The sequence below is a fragment of the Motacilla alba genome, chromosome 5 (assembly GCF_015832195.1).
Source record: "Motacilla alba alba isolate MOTALB_02 chromosome 5, Motacilla_alba_V1.0_pri, whole genome shotgun sequence".
NCBI lineage: Eukaryota > Metazoa > Chordata > Aves > Passeriformes > Motacillidae > Motacilla > Motacilla alba.
The window spans coordinates 5479270-5501108 of NC_052020.1; the positions used below are offsets into that span (position 1 = coordinate 5479270).

General features: G+C 42.6%; 1 protein-coding gene across 1 annotated transcript in view; it reads right to left on the minus strand.

Moving 5' to 3' along the window:
- CSTF3 (cleavage stimulation factor subunit 3) overlaps positions 1-12872 on the minus strand; it is a 48147-nt gene extending 35275 nt beyond the window's left edge. Inside the window, exons 1-3 of the mRNA XM_038137467.1 lie at positions 12675-12872; positions 3664-3765; positions 3439-3534 (exon numbers count right to left, since the gene is read on the minus strand). Of these exons, the coding sequence (XP_037993395.1) occupies positions 3439-3534; positions 3664-3765; positions 12675-12704 (228 nt within the window). The 5' untranslated portion in view covers positions 12705-12872. The remainder of the gene's footprint in view (positions 1-3438; positions 3535-3663; positions 3766-12674) is intronic.
- Positions 12873-21839: the final 8967 nt, after the last annotated feature.

The window sequence follows — 21839 nt, forward strand, 5'->3', positions numbered from 1 at the left end:
AAAGAGGCACTGCCATGTCAATCGAGTCAAGTTTCCTGAGAGGAGGTTTTTGTGAGAAAGGTATCAGAAGAAAAGTGTACTTTAAGTAACTAGAGAAAACAAGAGTTTGGGAAGAATAGCACTACTGTTCCACTTCCTAAACTTTCAGAGATGCAGAATAGCAAGTTAACTATTTTACTTGCTTACTGATCAAATCCAAAACTCTACTTAGATGTTCAAACAGTATGACCCAAAACCAGCTGTGAACTGGGAGTTGTTTCATCCACTTATATTATTTCTAAATCCTCTAATTCTTCTTTGAAGGTCAGAAGAAATAAGAGCCAGTGCAAGAATCCAAACTTTTTTCATCAATTTCAACTTTAATAATGTAATTCCCATTAACAAACTGTCAAAGCATGCTCTTCCTAACTAATCTCCATGTTCTACTGACTACCTAACCAGTCATGATGCAGAGAGCAGAGCACATAAATCAGTGCTTGGCACACAAAGTGCTAAATGTGAAGTATTTGGTTACTTCAGCATGCTCTGTGTACCAGCTGAGGCGAGCTGGATGATACACTGAGTGCTGAGGACTGCTCTCCACTATATTCCACTAGGGAACACAGTCATACACAAAAAGCACAACAGCCAGTGAGCTGAACAAACACAGTCATAAAACCAAGAGGTAATCACAGCAGTAAGGCCTGCACCTACAAGTTATACATTACAAAAAGAACTGGCACACACAGGTTTTGTTCAGATAGTTTATCAACAATTTCTACTGAAGACTGGAAGTGACTAAAGAGAACACATTTGTTAATTCAGACAAATGGGAATTTAAGGACTTCTAGCAACGTAGAGAGTACAGCTGTTCAAGATCTAAATTCTTTTTCTTAGGGCCCTTTTCATAACCCTCACCCTAGCTCATCTTCCAATACACCACAACTAAGTAACATTTTTCAGCTCCAATTTATGTCAGAGGGCAAAATTCTCTAGTGAAAGACAACCTGCCAGAAAAGAACCCCCATTTCCCTCCCCCTTTCTGTCTTTCTGGGATGCAAAGAGAAAACATTTTCATGTTAAAGAGTAAAATACTTTTTTGACATCAGAGGAAATGCAGGTAAGAGATGATTAAAGATTTTACAATTTTCAGATTTCAATAATGAGGCAGCAAAAGTAAATTGAAAGCAGTGCTGGAGATCTACCACAGGTTTATTTCACTAAGTCATGGCTAGGAAAGTTATATACTTCTGAACAGCCCAAGAACAGTTTTCTAGCAGGAGGAGACTACTAAAATTGCCAAGGAAAAAAGCTTTTGGAAAAGACTTTCCTTATATGCCTTGTACATCTTAAGGCTGCAATAAAAAGAAGCCTGGACGGAATTCCTCTACTCAGCCTTCAAAAATTAACTGAGGTCTTAATTTAACCAGTGTTTAAAGAACATTTGATAAAGCATTTTGATTTGAATTCACCCAGACGGACTGCACAAATGATATGCAACTGAAAACAATACTGACAACGGTGCCCAATTGTGTGAGAGTATTTTTTTTAGAGAGGAATTTGGAAACAAGTTATTTCAACTTATAGCTATGTATGTTCACATATGTTTAAAAAATAGAGAAAAGCATATTGCTTCGTTTGTAAATTGGCCACTGTAAGTTGTAATATGTCACTGTGACCAGGAAAGTTGAAAATTAAGTCATAACTGGGATTTTAAAAATGTGGCTGTTAAGATAAATTTCTGAAAATTACGTTCTTACATTTCTGTCAAATATAACCCTCTTCAGGTGTAGCCTCTACCAGAAATCTGCAGTTCCTAGTTTTCCATGGTTTTGAACAACAGAACTATATATTCAATTTCTCTAATATTTGAAGCGTATTTATAAGCAGACACACAAGAACTAGTGATGGTTATGACAATTATTTCCCTCTCAGATTTACGTTGTGGTCCCTAGTACCTGTAACTGCTGAGGTGTTGATCTGCCCTCCTCGAAGAACAGGTAAAAAAATTCTGCCCTAGACTGTTCCAAGATTGCCACTGTTACGGTTTCTAAATACTCTTAGATTATAAATTAGGGGAGGTGACGTCTGTCAGCTCATCTCTGAACGTGGTTTAAGACAGGGAGCTTTACTCTGACAACAGGGCTTTCTGCTGAAGGATGTACAGTATAGTACTGGCATTCTGAGATGGCCTCACTCAACCCTTAAATTTGAGGCATGAGAAAGGTAAAGGTTTTTAAAAAGCACAGAAATCAGGCAATTTAATGAAATTATGAAATAAGATTACATTCTAAAAACTAGAACCTGTAGCAAAAATGTCAGGCTACAAGAGGCTAATGGATTTGGCTGCAGGGTCCGAAAAGGAAAAGTATGTATTGGTATGTTAGTCCCCTTGCAATCTCCCAAACATGAATAAACATCAACATTCTAACTACTGCTACAAACAAGATATTGAAAACTCTATATATTTAATTTGGTAGCATTCAATTCAGATGGCACTATTTTGCACTGTAGCATCTTACTATAAATGGCTATAAAAAAATTTCTGCTCTATTCCCATGATCCCAATTTTCCTTATCTTCAAAATTTACTGCCAGACATTTCTGGATAAGTAATTTAATGTAAAATAAGATGTGATAACTATGCAATGAAATTTCACAGCAAATGGAAGAAAAAGAGAGCTCATTTCTCATCTACATAATACAGGTCCCCACCCCTGAAGTTTAGCATATAGAAAATCTGTCTCAAGGAAAATGTGCAGCCAGAAGATGCCCACAGAAACCATGTGTATTAGTATTAAACACCAGCTACAGGAAGGAATCAAACCAAAATGAACACCACCACCCCCCATGATTATACAGGGAATTTCATGGCATGTCATTAGAGACAGTTCAACTGACCAATGCACTTAGTGATAAGTCTTACCCGGTTATGGAAACAATCACAATTTGTTGGGATTTTTAAAAGCTAATGAGTTGGGCTAATGCATTTTCATTCCAGAAATTAGCTTCCATCCCCACACCCTCCCTGCAAACACTGTTCACAGAAACATTCAATACCCTAAGAAAGCAAAAGAAAAAAATAAAAGAACCAAATATTCAGAGAAAGTCACTCAAATAAGTTTGTATGTGTAAATAAAAAAAAATCCTCTAAGTAAATGACACGGGAGGCAATAAATTGACACGACAAGCAAATAAAAGGCTAAAGCACTCCAATACCATTGAAACAGTTTTAATGTTGTTGCAATTCCATAATGCAACAATCATCAACTCATGAAAGACCCAATACTTTAGAATTCATTTTAATCATTCCTTTGTACCTATTTTACAAAATAAAGGCAAGGCATATTTAAAATCCCCTTTCCCCTAGATATCATGTGCCTATCTTATTCATGCTTATAAAAATATAAACTTAAAATCCTATGAAATGTTACGTAAGAAAAAATGTAAAAATATTAACCTCTGCTTCAATGTACAGTTTCCAGAATCTGCCAGAACTGGGGAACTGGGCAACAAGGCGTTCATAGGTCTTCCGTGCTTTGTCTATAGGCTGATTCTAAAAATTGAAAATCAAAACAGCATTTACAGTATTATGATTTATGTAAATGAATATGCTGATTTTACTCCAGAACGAAATAGTGTGAGTGGACCATAGATAAGGAAATGTAATCCTATATCACTAAACCTGTGCCTCTCGAATGAGAATGCTCCAAGCGTCAAGGTCATATGGATTTTCTTCTAGTTTCTTTTCAGCTTTCTTCACTTTTTCTGGGACATATTCAGCAGTCTAGAAAGATTAAAAAGAAGACATAAGAGATCACAAGCAGTGTTTGAAAAGTTCTGTCCCACCAACACAGTCAAGCTAAAGATAACATTTCAACAGTGTAACAGTCCACAGCTCAGCTTTTAAAATGCAGTTTCTAAACTGGAATTCAGCTGGAAAACAAGTTGTCCCAGGAAGATAATGCACACTTAGCACAAGTTCTCCATGTAGACTAAACCAACTCAATGTCTCTAAAACATGAAAACAAATTTGAGTTTGCTGGAATATTTACTGTACTATGAATTTTAAACATTTTTACCAACCTGGAACTTCAAGATGCAAAAAGTAAATTCAGCCCAGTATTTCTATTACAGAGCTCAGGCAAACAAATCCAGTTTATCCAGGAGTCATTCTGGACTTGAGGAACAGAAGGTACTTGGTATCACAGGTTCAACAAGAAAACCAGGAGATGATGGTTCAGCAGAAACAGATACACAGCATGCAAGCACAATTTCTCTGTTCACTTTCTGATCTCTCAATCCTACAGATGCCTTCCTGTAGTTTTGGCATTAACACGACTTTTTTTTTTTAAACACTCAGACATTCCTTTTGAAGTTTAAAAGCTGTACCAAATTGAATGCAAACTTTGTAACGCGCTTTCAAACACTTTTGGAAATAACTCACTTTATGATAGTCAGGTTTTTTTCTAGATCTAACATTGTTAACACAAGTAGAATAAAAAGTTACAGGGTGAAGATCACATACAGACACCCTTAAAATACATGCTTGCTACAACCCTAAATCACCAGAAGTTTATCCATTAAGCCTGAAATATTGTTCTGACCCATACTCCAAACCACTTATTCACTAACTTTGACCTGGCTCATTTTTAGGCACATAACAGCAATACAAAAACCACACCAACGAAATCCTTGCCTTTGTGAAATGTAACAATAGTAACCCTTAAATTGTTACTCTGAGACCTTGCTGGTGAAATATTACACTTTCACTACATAATTAAGAATATTCATCTCTAATGTACAGTGTAGTGTGACTGATTTATAAAAAAAATAAAATTCTAAAACTTGCAGAAAATTCTTAAAAAAACCCCAAACCATGTCATTTGCTAAAAGATTATTTCAAGAAATTTGTTTTAATTCTTAATATTTGGTCTAGGTCCCAGAAGCCCAGCATGGGGCAGGCTGGAAGGGATCACACTGGGTCACCTGGTCCAAGCTCCCTGCCCCAGCAGGTCAATGCATCCTTCTGAAGCTGAAAAAGACAACCAACTAAACCAACTCAATGTCTCTAAAACATGAAAACAAATTTGAGTTTGCTGGAATATTTACTGTACTATGAATTTTAAGAGAACAGAGAGAACCAACACTCCTCTCTCTCAAAGGTGCCACACTCTTTAGAATGAGAAGCAGAAGGTAACTACACTAGTTCTGAATATTTTTCAGCATTACCAGTTTTTGTGTCAGTCCTACTAGCAGGATATAATTCAAAGCATAACCCTTTAAATTTATTAAGGGATAAAATAATAATAAAACCACTTATAAAATGGACAAAGGTTCAAAATTATTGCAGAACTGTTAAATGGACATATCTGATACTGCAGATATGCAATAAAAAGGAAAAAAAACCAGTAGGCTGGGCTTTATAGGAGTCTAGAGACCATTATTCCTTTGGATTCACTTTTCAAGTAATTCTTAACACTAATGCAAGGCAGTGTAGTTTGGAAGGCAAATATCAAATCCCACATGAAACTATTATAAAATTAATTTGATTAAAAAAGCAAAGTAGCACAAAGCTGTCAACTCTGAGGTAGTAAATTTATAAACTGCCATATGAATAGTTTTACATCTCTAAGTCCATCAAAATTTTGATTCTGTAGTAGTTCAACTGATACAGGCTTAAGATGTAGAACAGTACAAAATGAACTAGTGGTTTTACTTCTTCCCAATTGAAACGCATAAACATTATTCAGCTTCCAGAAGCAGCACTGAGGCTGAAATTTCTGAATTTTAAAACTACTTCTGTAAGCTATCCCTACAGGTGACCCAAAACTGAAATCCTGCTTACTCAAAGCACTAATTCAAATGCATCAACATCAGCGTGAAGCACTGCTTCTGATCATAACCAGCCCAGTGACTTTCACTTGTCTCAGATAAATTATTCTGGATACATTAGACAGAAGGGTCTGGCAGATATACCATTACTGTCTGCTACAACAAAAAGGACCCCACCCTACAAAAGCACAAGGTTCTGCCCTGGAAGTACTGACTTTTGAACAATATTAATGGGCCACTGAAGCACCTTTCAAGTATTATATCAGTAGTACAGTTGTATTTCCTCAAGTCTTTCCAGCTTACACAAAAATATGCATTTCACTGCAGTGGCAGCTGAGTTAAGACTTCCAGGAATTTCATTCACCTATGCAGATTCAGGGTCATAAACTCAAACTCAGAAAAGCAGAAACAGCTCAGGAAAAAATAGATGGGGATAAGATGCACAACCACAGCAATCCGAAATTAATTTTGTGTATTTGATACATTAATCAAGCTGTGCAAGAAGCACAATTATTTTACTGGAAAAAGGACTGATTTTTGAAGTTGGCAAATAATTGTTTAGCAGCAGCAGATAAAAGTTCTCCATTCAGTTATACAAGACAAATTATAGGCACCCTACAGAAAATAACTCTATGATGATCAGTTTTAAACTGGACTGCCTGGACTTGCTTGTACCTTAGGTCACACAGAAGAAAACACACAACTCCTCAGAGCCAGTGAGAACTCCCTCTCCTGTCCCTCTCCACCTCCAGCACTGATCAAAGCCATCCACATCTCAGGGACACCCTGCACTGCAGGCAAACCCATGTGCTGGCTCCACCTGAGCACAAAGGACGCCTCCCTGCATCTTCACAAATACTCCCTCCTAACACCCTGCAGGAGTCAACACTAGGGATTTTCTGGACCATTTTGCCAGAACTGGGTGTGTGAACAAACACCTATTGCGAGGACTAACATCTACAGCAAGCACACAGCAAAATGGAACCACGAGCTTGACTTTTAACCTAACCCAACCCCAGCCCGGAAAACATGTGATCCTAGTTTTGAGAACTTTATGTTAACTGCAATTTGTGCTTACAGCTGCTGCTAGCACAGTTCAAGGGCACACAGCTTCTGATTATGTATTTCTCATTGTAGTGCTTGCACAACAGCCAATATCCAAAACTATGAACATACAATCCTTGGGTGTTCACTGCCATTATCCTGCCCCTAGATAAGCATTTCCAGGTAAGCTCATCCTGTGGCAAGCCACTTGACAGAGTTAAATCAGCAGAAAAATAATCCTGCTGGAAAAGGGATTAACTTTCTAATGGTTCAACCCCCTGGTTTCAGGATCAGATGCAGCAAAAACGATGCAAAACCGTCCAGGACTCTCGCAGCCCCAATTTAGACCAGCTTAAACACCATCAAACTGAACCTAATCAGATACTGGCTTTCAGCTTTTCTGCACTACCTGAAAAAAATTTTGCACGCAGACTGTAAAAACACTTTTTTCCTCTGCTTTTGTTAACTATGCATAGTGGATCTCTACATCATCAGGATCCTATCCCATGAACTACTCTTTGAAAGTTGTGGAATTATTTTAGCACTTAGGGTTTTCTACAGATTACCACCACCTAGTCCAGTTCACAACTACCCTCTTATTATTTATACACTGATAAATAGCAATAGAATTGAAGTTTCACAGACAGCAGAAGTAAAATCTAAAGAGACCTAAACCTGCATTTTCTAGGAAGGGATCTAGGAGCTCCTTCCCACAAAATACACCAACTGCACAAAATCCAATTCTGAATTCATAAAGAATGTCTGAGGGAACAAAACCAGAGGAAATGAAGTTCACTTTTGGTATTTGCTTATTTATCAGTCACCTCCAAGGGAATATTCTTGTTTACACCATATTCCTAAAATCAACAGTTTCCTCAGCCCTCTCGAATAAATCTTCACGATGCCAAAGTGTCTAAGAAAATACCTAGACACCTTCAAATTATCTGCAAGACTAAATACATCCAGTTGTTTAAGGCACCCTCCTGTTTCCACAAAAGGATCCTCTGCAGTGGAAAGTAAATGTGTTTACAACACCTGTTAAGTCCAGAAAGTGGCCAGCTCAAGATGCTTTAAAAACTACCACTAACTATGAAATAAGAACTTCTACAAATCAAAGATTTTTCTTGCAGGACTGTGTGGGTTTAACATCACAGGAGGAACTGCTGTATACAAAAAGGCAGGAATTTTAATGGCTACTTTAGTCAAATTAATATCCATTTGGATATTAATTCAATATCCAAAAGGAGGTTTCTGGCCATGAAGACAGTGTGGTGGCTTTGGCTGGGTATTGCACACTTCAGCACAGCCTGGCCTGTAACAGACCCGGTGAATGAAATTTCAGATATATTAACATGCAACTTAACAAGCACTGTTAGTTGTTCAGTTTGCTAAATTTACAGGTTGGTTTAGTCTAAGGCTTTTTTCCCTTTAAGTTTATTTAAAGCTGCATGTGCAGAGAAGAACAAGTTTCAAAACCCTTTCCTCAGTAACACATCCCTTCACTGGCGGAACTGCAGTTCCAGCTTACCAAAACTTGCACTTTCTTGAATGTTTTTAATGCCTTGACTCTTTCTATTCTACACTAAGCCACTTCAACTGTCAACAGCCTTGGAAAAATTGTGTCCTTTAAGACTGGAGCAGACACGGCCCAGCATATTTATCTTGACCAAAAAAAGGTACTTTTCTATGTACTGCCCCCCTCCAACATAATCTGTGCTCAAAACTCCAGATAAATTGAAAATTTTAGACTAGTAATGATTACCATTCTTTCATCATAGGACTACTTCCCAAATACTGGACTGACATATTTTCCACTTGGACCTCTTACTTGCATACCTGGAACTTACTGACTCTGGAAATACCAGAATTATCATTTATTTACAGCTGTGTAAAAACTGTCATTAAATCACTGCATTACAAACCCAGGAGCTTTCCTTCACCAACCCTTGTACTTATTCTGTCTACTCCTAAAGAGGTTTCTCTGAAATGGCTCCTCTTGCGATGTTAAACTCACACAATCCTGCAAGAAAAGTCTTCTTTCAGCACTGCATTCAGTGACATCTATTTTTCAAATATTAAACTGAAGTTAACTACATTTACTATTGTCTTTAGCATGCAGAAACTTTCATGATGTACCACATCAAACAGACACAAGACAAAGAGAGGAAGGAATCAAAAGGGACAAAAGTACCTCAAGCAACCAGAACTGTTTTTGAGGTATTTTCTACAGTCACAGAGACAATACAGGCATCTTTTTTTCCCACAGCTTAGTCTTAGACCAGATCCATATTCATGTAACATAAAAAACGCATCTCAGACTGGGGTAGTATCTTAGGAACACTAACTGGGAGTGTGAAATGCATGTTCTAACCTTAAAAGATTGGAAGACAACTAATGCAGGGGCAAAGCAAATATTATATGATCTTCAGATAAAGGTGATGCCTGGCAAGTACTCATAAAGTGGGCGGGGGGGGAAGTGGGGAATTAAGGTTTTGTTACCAAGCACATGAAACAAGCACCATGACTGAAATGAAACTAGATGTGTACATAAAGGACCACAAAACTATCAAGACATCCACAGGTGCAAGCATGGGCTCTTTGTAACCCTGACACGTCAGGCTGGGAAGACCCTGTCACAGAATTTTCTGGCGAACAGTGGCAGATGCAGCAGCCTTTCAGTCTACAAAAGTGCATTTCTATGATACAGACAGGGCTGAGTGGCTGCTATTCCAGAAACTGACCCTGGAAATTCTGCTTTGTGAAACATCGCGGAGGCCTCGCCACAAGTCTGGCAGGGGCCTGACAGACTTCAAGTCCTCATGTGATTCAACTGGTTCTTCAGGACTAATCAGGGCCCAGCACAGTTAACACAGAGCAAGAATTTAAAATATACTCCAAGAGTTGTGGCTGCATTGTATTTCTTTGTCCTCCTGCTCCAGTTTGTTCTACAGTAATGTAACAAGGAGACAATCTACATAACACAGATTAGGCTCCGGATCCACACAGTAAGCTGCCCAAAAACTCCTGGAGCTAAGCCTGGCCTGAAAGTGGTAACGCCACATTTCAACTGCACTGCATCTGGCACAATAAAGCCTCCTGAAGCCCACCTATGCCTTAGAACTTACATCCCCTTTTCCCTCCCTCTCTTCCTACAATCAGCATTCCACTCTGTTCTTCCTTCCTACACCACCACAGCTCTGTACTTGCTGCAGACAGCATGGCAATTTATTACACACCTGGCTGCTTTTTGGCAGTGCCTTCCAAAAGGTGGGATCTGGGAATCAAGGTGCAGAACCCCCTGCCTGAGACTGGGCTCTGCCTTGTCAAAGATTTCTCACTCTCACATTTTTAGATCTAATACACAGCACAGATGCAAATTAACTGTGCAGTCCCCATTCCACTGATCCCTGTAGGGCACCCCAAACCTCAGAGCTGGGAGCAGCAGATGAAACCAAAACAGGGAAGGCAGCTGCACTCGCACCTCTGCCCAGCCTCAGCTTCTACAGCAAGGCACGCTCAGAGCCCCCAGAACCCTGTGCAGTAAGCTCGAGGCCGGGCAGCAGCACCAGGCTGGCCCAGAGCAGCTGCAGCGTGGGTGCCCCAACCACCAGGCTCTGCTGCTCCTCCCTCCAGGAACACTGCATTTGGATCCCTCAAGCCGTGTCAGGCTCCCTGCAGGGAGCGCGTGGGAGCCTCTGTGCGGAAAGCTCCGTGGCAGTGTTGCTAAAGACACTGGGATCTGGATGTGGCCTGTGGCAACACTCGGAGTCACAAACACAAGCCTGACAGCTGAGAAAAAAGCTGTTACTGACAGCGAAGAACACTGATGGAAGGGAGGCAATTGACCACAACAAAACCAGACCTACAGGAAATCAGAATCCAGAAGCCTTCATCAGGAGGATGGGGCAGTATAAATAAAAAAAATAAAGATGAAACCAACCTATGTGAGCAGGTTTTTTAATCTGAAGTGCACCTAACATGAACGCAGAAATAGTAATGGGCAAAAAAAAGACCCTTATCATGGCCCAAAGGCCAAGTCACAGGTGGGTCTACCTGCTTTTCACAGGCTGCAAACAACAATTGACAGGGTTAGGAATGCTAAACCCCTCTGAGGCACGGCACAGCAGTATTGCAGCTGCCACTCCTATGCAGTACACAGACAGTAACTCAACCTTTTGCTCACCAAAGTCTGCCTTGCAAAAGAATATAAAGCCTAAAGTCAGCACGGTGGAAGTTAAATAGTAACACTTTACAAGCTATAGAAACACACAGGCCCTTTTAACAACAGCTTAATTAAGCCATGAAACATCCATGTATTCTTGAAAACACTCTGAAGGGGGAGATGGAACCTGGAACACGCCACACAGCAGCAGTAACAGAACTTTGCTGTGGCATGCTCTTACTGCTCTGCAGCCATCCCTCTCAAGACGGAGGGAACCAGTCTGAAGAATGCTCAAACATATTCCCGGTACACTGACCAACCTGATCAACCTGGAGCACACAGGGAATTTTGGGACCCTAACGAGGCAGAAGCTGAGTATTTTACACTCTGAGCATTACATTTCCTATAGCCACCCCATCCACCAAAATAGTCATCTTATAAAATTTACACTCCACCCTTTAGGGGTACAGGCCCAGACGTACAGAAATTCACCAGTTTTGTAAGAAACTGACATTCTACAAATAAAAAAGCCACTTCAAGAAGCACTAAGGCATCAGCTTGATTTTAAGTACTTCTAAAGGCTACACTGGCCACTAAGACACGAGATTGTTATCAATAACTCTTCCCTCAATCAGGAATTTTCAGCCCCACCCCTCTAATTAATACAGATTTTAAATATAATCCCAGCTACTAAAAAAAGCCCTTTTGGAGAAACTCTGCCAGGAAGTCAGAAATCATTCACAGTAACACTAGATTTAAAAAGGTGACATAAAACACTCTGGTGGCTCCCAATAAATTAAGAGATTAGAGTAAATACAGACTTTAGCCTATTTAAAAACAAACAAACAAACCAAGCCAAACTCCCCTGAAACTGCAGCTATTTCACAGGATCCCAGAAGCGTTAGGTTTGGAAGGGACCTCTGGAGATCCCCATGTCCAACCCTCCTGCCCAGGCAAGGTCACCTGCTGGAGGAGGTCACACAGGAATGCGTCCAGGTGGGTTTTGGACTGGTCCAGAGAGGGAGGCTCCGCGCCCTGCCGGGGCAGCCGTTCCAGGGCTCTGCAACGCTGAACCTAAAGAGGTTCCTCCTCATGCTGAGGTGGCACTCCTGGGGTTTTAGTTTAGCTCCCTACTAAACGGAACGAGCGCTGTGCTACAGAGAAGCCCCTCTATCAAGCAAACGCGTGTTTATCGTTTCTGGTGTAAGGATAAAGCATATTTTAGCAATGCTTCATTCTGGAGGCAGACGGTGTCGTTAGAGAGGCCTTCTCCATTCAACGCCCGAGTTCGGCCAACGCTCGCTTTACATAACACCGCAAATTCCCCCTGCAAACAGCCTGTCCGGGCTGCAATTTTCTCCCCGAGCGCGCTGCGTTCAGAGACCACGACCGAGCGGCACCACGCCCGGGGCGCCCATTGTCCGGCTCGGCCCGAGCCGGGCGGGCGAGCGCCGAGAGCCGGAGCGTCACCGCCTGGGCCGGGCCGGCCCCGCTCCCCGCCTGCCTACGGGGCACACGGAGCTCCTTCCGACGGGCGGCGGGGCAGGGGAGCCCCGGCCGCGCTCCGCTCGGCCCCGCCGCCCGCCCGCCCTCGCCGAGCCCACACCGCCCCGCTCCCTCAGGGCGCGGCCTGCGCTCGCCCGGCCCCGGCTCACCTGGTCGCCGGCGGTTCCCTCTCCGGACATGGCGCGTTCAAAGCGGGCTGGGGCGCGGGGCCCCGAGCGGGTTAAAGCTCCTTAAAAACGCTCGTCCGGCCGCAGCCGCCGCGCCCGGAGAGCGGCAGCGAGAGAGCGGCAAAATGGCGGCGGCACCTCCGGCCCGGGGGCGGGGGAGCGGGGCTGGCGGGAGGAAGTGCGTCATCGCCGCGCGCGGGGGCGGCCGGAAGGGGCGGGGCGGCGCGCTGAGGGCGGGAGCCGCGCTGAGGAGGCGCTTCCTCTCCGCGCTCCTCTGCCTCTCCCTGCTCCTGCCCTTTCCCGTCCCTTTCCCTGTCCCTTCCTGCCCTTTCCACGCCGTGGGGACAGGGCTGGCTCCCCGCAGCCGCTCCCGCCCCACACGGGCAGGATGGAGCCCGGCGCTGAGGGTGGCCCCGGGAGCCGCCGTAGCCGCGCTCATGGCACCCGCCCCAGGGATGGAGGGGACCGGCGGAGTTCGGTGACTGCCGGCGGCTCCTCGCCGGCGCTTTGGCTCCCCTGAGGCAGCGCCAGAGGTGGCTGCCGGCCGCAGAGCCGTCCCTTGCACCGGCTGAGATCGCGGTCACTAAAGATGTCGAGGGCACGGGAGGGAACTGCCACTAAAGCTACTTAATTTTGTTTACGAAATACCCACCAGCCAGAGGAAACGGCCTTGAGTCAGCCACTGCAGGGAAACTGCTATATGGAGAAAAAAAAAATCTGGGAGGAGGCTTGGCACATAGCAAGGTGATTTAGCTGCTTTCAGAACAGCAGCGTGAGTGATCTTAAAACTGTGTAATACAGAAATGCATGAAGTCAATCGGTGTTAGTACTGGAGCTTCCTTTCTGCCTCATCTTCCAGAAGTCACTGCCTTAAACCACAGAAATGTGTGGCAGTGGGGCATAAGGAAAACATTATATGCAACCTTCTGAAGTTTCACCTGGGAAAAATAAAGGGAGCGGAGAGTGGAGAGTTACTTTATTAATTGTGCAGTAGCATTTCTCAGAACTTTGATCTTTCAAAAGTGAAATACAAATGTGTCTTGGCTGATAAGCTGTCCTGTCCTTGGAGAACAGGGACTTTGTGATATGAGCCTAATTTGTTGAAAATATTTGAGAGATAAGTACAACTCCTGTTCGAAAACCCTGCAATTTTCCAAGTCGTTCTTGCAACGTTCTTCCAGTTCCTATACAAGAACTAATTCCTTCAAAGTAATGGCTTGAAGCAATGCTGGTAAAACTTCTAATCAGACCATACTTGTGTTATCCCAGGGCTGCAGAGTCTCAGCTGCCTCCCTGGCCTGGCTGAATTTATTTATTTTTTCCTGGTCCTTCAGGTTTCCATTTTGTTGTGAATGCCAGGGCTCCCAGCCTGAGGGAGCTGGGGCAGCGGGGCCGTGATCGCAGGCCTGGCTGCTTGGGAGGGCAGAATTCCGTTTCAGTTTTGGGGTGGTGATATGAAAGCAGGAGGATGATGTTGATGCCTGCTGTGCTGTGGTGATTCATGCTCGGCTCAGTCACTGATGTGGAGCTTAATGCATCAACAAGGAAGCTGCGTGGGTTACCCTGCTCTGGGAGGGAACGGGGCAGAAATCAAAATCCAGAGCTCAGGAATTAAAGGCTGCTGTACCTACAGGTCAACGGGACTTGGAACTGCAGGAAAATGAGAACCTAAGCAGATGCTGAACCTTGAAGGCTGCCAGGCCAGGATCTTGGTGAGCTGTAAGCAAAGCAAATCTGAAAGGAAGCTGCTTTCAGAGAGTCGGGGCAGAGGTTATCAGACAGACCTGACATACCTGTCTCCCAAGGCATTTCAGCAGCTTATTTTTAATGCTAGTTATGAAATAACGGGTTTTGTGCAAGTAAAACCACTCAAAACATTGTTTGCAACCTTATTCTCAGAAGGATTCGGTCACAGTTGTAATTTTGTTGATTGTGTCTGCTCGGTGCTGGAGAGACAGCTGGAGGCCCTCAGCTTTGAGCTGTTCATTTCTGTGTGTGAGTGCTGAACCTCACCGGAGTGCAGAGGGTGCTGAAGATTGTCACCAGTGTCACCACACTTGTTGGAGGCTGCGGGCTGTCTCCCCTCCTCTGAGATGGGTTTCAGACACAGGGTGAAGGTAAGGGCCTGAAAACAGAGACCTGCTCTTGGCCAGGGGCGTGGTGGGGGCCGGTGTTTCCTCAGCTGAGACTTCTGCAGTGCCTGGGTCCCCTGCACAATCCACACTCACCCCTTTGGTATTTCTGAATCGATGACACCGTGGGGGTTCTGGGAACTAAAAGAGAGAAAGCAGCCTAAATTCACAGGCTCATAGGTCATGGTTGAGAATGGATCCTTCCATCCTCCTGAAGAATCAGTCCATCCTTCTGCCAGACTGGTGTTGCTCCCCCTTTGACCTCTCACTAACCAGGTGCATCAATGTCACGCATGAGGGAAGAGGCAAAACCCAAACAGGCTTTGCTGGGTTTGTTTGCTTGGCTCTGCTCTGGTGCTGCTGGGGTTTGCAGGCAAGAAGAAAGGAAGCATCCGGGGGGATTTGGGTGGTGAGGAGGAGAAGGCAGCAATAGGATTGAAAAGAGTTTAGAAATTTTTGTGTATAAGCAAGAAAACAAAGCTGACCGGACCAGTGAACAGCTAGGGTCATCAGTAAAACATAATTACAGCAGATTACATAGTTGCAGTAATGTATTTTAATAGTGTAATAAGATGTTAAAATTCGGGGTTGAATTCTAGCCTCCTCACCATCACTTCATTTGCTTGAATTGCCTATCACTTAATGCTATTTATTACAGTATTGCCTCATTTGTTTTTTTGTAAGCAGCTTTTTCAGTTTTTCTAAGGAATGTATAAATAATCATCACGTCAACTAATCCTGTTCTGTTTTCAATGCAGAAATCTTTCCAGGTGCAAGCAGTTGTTGCCTTTCTATAACACTTCTTGCTGTTGTGGGGCATTATTAGTATTCATCAATGTTTATTTATATTGCCTTGTGGATTCTTTGCAAAATTGACCGTGACAAAATTAAATCTGAAGCTGGATTTGTGTGCATCTCTCTCTCTCTGTGGTCAAAGCTGTATTTTAAGGTTGAAACACTTAAAATACAGTGAACATCGTGCAGTAAATTGTTTAAGCCAACAACTGGGTATCCTCAGGGGCAGGGTTACTCTGGTTTTTTCCCTTGAGATTTGTGGTCAGATATTTACGGATGTGCCCTTTATAGTGTACATGCAGTGGGTCTAACATTCCTGAATGCTTTGGGTGTAGAGTCTGTGAGCAGATCAGCTCCCCACGATGGGCACGGTCAGCCCCACGTGTCCAGCAGCCACTCCTCTGGCATTCCTGCCTGTCCACTGCCAGGCTGCAACAGTGTCCAAGGCTCTGAAAACCACGGAGAGGCCGATCCCCACCCGCTCTGCCCGGGCCAAATTAATGGGCAGAAAAAGAGTAGAAATCTAGAAAACCTCAAATTACACAACCAAGTTAAAAAAACCAACACAGAGAACACCCTGAACCAAAAAAAAAAAAAAAAAAAAAAAAAAAAACAAACCAAAAAACCCACCAAGTCAATAGCAGCAACAAAAGGAAACCAACTGAAAAATGCTATTCGGGATGAGAGCGGAGTCCAAATGAAGCCTTGCAGCTGGAGGGAGAAAGATGAGGTAATGTGTACAAATAGCAGCGCAGTTCACTGATTGCAATGTTCTCAGATTTTTGAGTGTTTGTAACCTAAGTATTTTTGATGCTCCTAACGACCACGAGCACGTCCGCATGTGTTCCTGTGGCTTGTCGCTGTGGGGCTGTGCCCGCTCGGTGTCCCGGCGCCGTGACTCACCCGGGAGGTGGCAGACAAACACCGCCGCGGCTCGGCTGGAAGCGGAGCGAGGGGACGAGCTGCACGTACCTGGCAGCCGCCCAGCAGGCAAAATGGCACGCCACCAACTCAGGGGGTTTTATGTCTGGATTACGGGATTTTTTTTCCTGCCACATTGCTGTTGGACATCACGAGTGTCTTTCTGTGAATCCTGCTGTCGAGTCACAGCTTGCAAAGATGAATTATTTTAAAAGTATTTTAACTTTACCTTATTTTAGGAAAAAGTCATGCGCATTTTGGGTGTAAGGGTTTTAACAGTTAATAAGAGGGCAGAAAGTAGGAGCATATGGAAGAAAAATAGAGTCATCAAGGGATGATTGGAAATCAAAGAGGGAACTTGCCAGTAGGCAGGGTAGAGATCATCCAGCAAATAAAAGGGAGAACAAAATGAGGTGGGGCAGAACATACTTACTTGTAATTGGTTTTATGCTTTTGCATACCAGTATTTAGCCTCAGGTGTTTTCTAGTGTGTGCTTGCTTACCCTGGTTGCAAATACACAGACAAAGCCCTGTAAAAAACATAGTGGTGATTGCAGTTATTTCTCACTTAAAGCCAGTCATACAAAATTTAGTGTTCATTGTGATTAGTGGATATAGTACTTCCAAAAAAATGCTAGTGATTAACAATAAATAATTTACTATCTAAGCATAATGTTGCTTGCACTCAAATGCCTTCTACTTAGCTGAATAATCCAATCATCATAAGATGATGTGCAAGAGTCAGTTTATAAGACATTACATGCTGTTCATTTTCATAATGTACTAGAGAACATGAACACTGAACATCACAGGTTTCCACCTCGGGGTGTTTTGGGCAGAATTCTTATTTTCTTAAACACAAGTTGTCCACAGCTAGGAAGCTCAGCCTGCCCACGTAAATCCTACCTGAGCAAGCACTGTGTTTGTGCAGCCTGGAGAAACAGGAAAGGTGGAACCGGCCACCCGGTCCACCTGTAATGGGGGTGGGGAGGTTGCTATGCAACTTTAGTATTTGATGTTTTGCTTGAAAGCTCAGCTCCAGGAAACAAGGGTTTACATAAGAATCAATCTTTCTTTCTTCTGAGTTTGTTTCCTTATGAAACAAAGCTTGTTTGTGTGATTCAAGCACATCACAAGCTCCCAGGAACCTAGAAGCAGTGTGAAAGAAACCAAAGTTTGGGATTGTTTTAATCCCCATATTTTAGGCAAACTTGATCTACAAATCGTGGAAATGCCAGTATAATGGAATAGTAACCACATGCATTCACGGTGTACAGCTTGATCCACAAGATACCCCTTGCTTCAGTTCATCTTCAAAACCCATGGTGCTGCGTGTCCCACCTTAAGCTACATTTAAGTCTCTAATGCCATTATTGTTCTCAAAGCTGATTTTGAAGAAGTGACTGATGTTCCTGACCTCTGTGTGAATCTCCTGCACCGCTGATGTCACCTCGTCCAGACCTGCACGTGAAATCCCAGCCCCCTACAAGTTTGTGTGCATTTACCTTGACAGATTGCATGCACTTTGAATTAAGGACTGTGTTTTCATATTTATCTCTAGAGCATCTGGGTACCATGGTGATCACACCAGACAAGCAGACAGATACATTTGTGCTTAATGGTAACTGCAGTGCTGGGGTCCTTTCCTGTAGGAAGCTGGGATTCATGTTAACACAGCTGCCTTCTGTAGTTAAACCAGTGATTCCAAGTTTTCTTGTGTGCCATTTCTTAGTAAATTAATAAGAACACAAAGCTAAGGAGGTGCTTTTATGTTCTCTTTATGGGCTAAGCTTATACTGCATTTGAACCTGTAATGATACCTCAGCCCAATCGCCACATGCTAGCTATAGTAGAATTTGCTTTGTTGTTGTATTTCTGAAGTAGTAGTATAACACTGCACTTTGAAATCTCATTTAAGAGAAATGTCTCAGCCTAAATATAAGAAAAAGCACCCTTCAGGTCAACAGTCTGAAAAGTATTGCCTCTTCCAGGCAGCTCTAATTATGTATTGATTGTACTTGAATCTTGCATTACAGTTCATTTCATGTTACATGCGTGCATTTGTTATTTTTTTCCTTGTGTTGTTTTGACAGTTTTTAAATAATAATACATGGGTGAGTGTTTACTCTGGAACAGCCATTTCATTTTATTAGCATACAGAGGGCAATGAGGCAGAAAAGAGAATGTAATGCTTATATATTAGTTAGTACTTGTTCCATGTAGCATCTTTCCAAAGACTGGGGACAATTCCTGGGGAAATGACTCAAAATGTAATGATACTGCAGTGATTTAACTTGAAAAAATGAGGTGCCTTGGATTTTTATTATATTTGTTTGCTCCTTGACCAGAAATGATGTGTCTTTATTTCTCATCATTCAGGCTTTCTGCTGTCCCTCTCATTGCAGTTGTTTGTCTTGGCTTTCTTCCTTGGAGCAAAGAACTAGAGCTGCTGTATATCAGAAGTATGCATCCATTATATGGAAAACGGATTTTCAATGTAAATTTGGTTGAAAATGAATCCCACAACTTTCCTTTTTTTTTTTTTTTTTTTTTTTTTTTCCCCTGTAATTCGTTAGAAACCATGAGCACAGAAGGATGTGTATATCCCAGCACAGTTTGGAAGTGCCATCCACTCAGACATGACAGTAGGTTTGGGAACACTGTCAACACTAATTACCTTGTAAATCCAGGCGCCCCTTGCAAGAACTGCAGCTTTCCCAGTTGCGAGCATATTGCCGGGAAATTTGGAGCAATTAAGCAGCAATTGTTCTCACAGAATGGGAGAAGCAAGGCTCTGGGCTGTAGTTTGGATGCTGAAAGGACCAGGGCACTTTCCCCCAAGGTCGCCTGCGGTATGGGAAGCTCTGGATCCGCTGTGGCTCCAGCTCCCAGATGTGCTTTCTGCAGAGTGCGCTCCCGTTCCCGGGGAGCAGAACCGGGGGGTCCATGGGCTGGGCCAGTGCAGTGTGACAAAGCTGCTGCTGGTGCTTTTGTGCAGCTTCTGAAACTCCCGTTGCTGTCTCCTCGCAGAAAGGCTGCGTGTCTAAAGCGCAGCAGGTCTCTAATTAGGGAGAACAGAATCCGTTTCTAACTTTGCTACCATTAAGAAATTCTTTTCAGGAGTCTCCTTTATTTCGTGATCCCCGAGATGAATAAAGAAGTTACTCCTTAATTTCTTGAGGGTGCAGTCAAGAAATAACTGTGTGCTGCGGTCCTGTGTGAGCAGGAATTCGTGGGATACAGAGCCGGGCTGCTGTTTGTGTGTGTGCTGGTGAGATCGGGGCTGTGGCAGCAGCGTGGAAAGCAGCAGCAGTGGGATGTCCGAGGGATGCTGAGGGATGAGGGATGTCTGAGCGGTGGTGAAAAACAGGGGCAAGTTACTGCTTGGTTCAGGTAATGAAGACAATGTTAAGGTAATATGGTAAGTGAGCTGGTAACTGTGGGCATGTGATAGACTGAAGGATGGCACCTTTCCAACCATTCAATATCTATACATAAAACCATACATCAAATACAAAAAAATATGACCAAACTCAAATTTGAAAAAAAACTTAAATTATCTGTTGAGTTAACTAAACCATACAACATTATAAAAAAAAATACACTTTAAAAATAAACCATAATTATCATATATTTATACCTCATCTACTTCAAGTTACTCCTCGGTTCAGATAATGAAGACAATGTTAAGGCAGTATGAGTAAGCTGACAACTGTGGGCATGTGATAGACTGAAGGATGGCACCTTTCCAACCATTCACATAAAACCATACAACAATTACAAAAAAATATGACCAAACTCAAAATTTAAATATTCATAATTAAATAATCTGTTCAGACAGTAATCTGTTGAGTTAACTAAACCATATACCATTATAAAAAAACTTTAAAAAATAAACCGTAATTATCATATATCTATACCTCATCTACCTCAAGTTACTCCTCGGTTCAGATAAAGAAGACAATGTTAGGGCAGTGTGACAAGTGAGCTGGTGACTGTGCGTGCGTGACTGAAGGATGGCACTGAGATAACGTCTTGTGAGTTATGTGTTCATCAAAGGACGTAATTGTGTTTAGAAACGGAAAGCCAGCAGGTTGGGCTGGTTGTGTGCAGTACTTAGAGGAGTGAGTGCATTGTGTGTGTTATCTAGCTCGATGTGCTTTTCTCCAGCCTATCTCTGCCCTCTCGCTGCCTTTTGTTTCAGCCTTTGCTGTGTGACTCATCTTCATAATACGCGTTTGCTACAATTATCTGCTGGGTTTCGTAATGAATCCCACTCCTTCCTTTTGCTGCTCCTCTTTTCAGGCTTGCTTTGAGAATTCATGCTTATAAATTCACGAGGTTCTTTGGTGGTTTTTTTTCGTTTTTCTCACAGGAGTTACCAGTTACCAGTGTTACAGAGCCACGCCTAAACTATGTGCTAAATCATTACATATCTTTTATTTTCAGACCAAATTCAAGTCTATAAGGAAAAGCACTGCTGTATGCACCAGAAAAGGGAGAACACTGTGAGGAATGTTAATACCAAGCAATAATGAAGAAAAATGCCGCTGTTTAAAATACAGTGGTAAATGACCCTTACAACTATGATAAATTTGAAACTCATATCTGCTCACATTTTCAAAGGCTTCAGAAGAATACTGCGGATTAAAAACTGTTAATGATTGCTTTGTCCCTCTCTTTTGTACTTAAAAGCAGGAGCAGCTGTCACCAGCACTCACACAGAACCACTGCTATCTGAATTAACTGCTTACATTAACTACATTTAAAGTGTCTCTTCAGCTTTTTAAAACGCCTATGTCTATGTGCATATATTAAATTGAGTAAACAGTTTCTCTTTCCCAGCTGAATTTCATTTGTTCTGAGTTTTGCCTTTAACTCTTCTTAAGAAGGACACCCAGCATACGATGGTGACAGCATAGACAAAGGTACATAAAGGTTTATCAGTAAACCCCAGACATAAGGTGTCTGTGTTGAAAGGCAATTTCAGTCCTGCATCTGGAAGTTCTGATTTTTTTTTTCTAAATGAATTTAAAATATTTCATAATATTAAAATACATTTTAGCTAGGAATGCCCTTAGGACCTATTCTTTTGGTGCTCTTGCATTGTATACTCAGGGCATTGCTTAGACATTTTTCTTATATCTTGTGTGCTTGACATAGGCTTCTAGAACAATTACTGAATTGTTACCAAATGTAGGCCAAAAACTACATTTAGGGTGATAGAGTGTGTTGTCTGACAGCCATCTGACAGAGCTTTCTGGTAGCATTGCCATCTATTTCAGCACAACATCCCAGT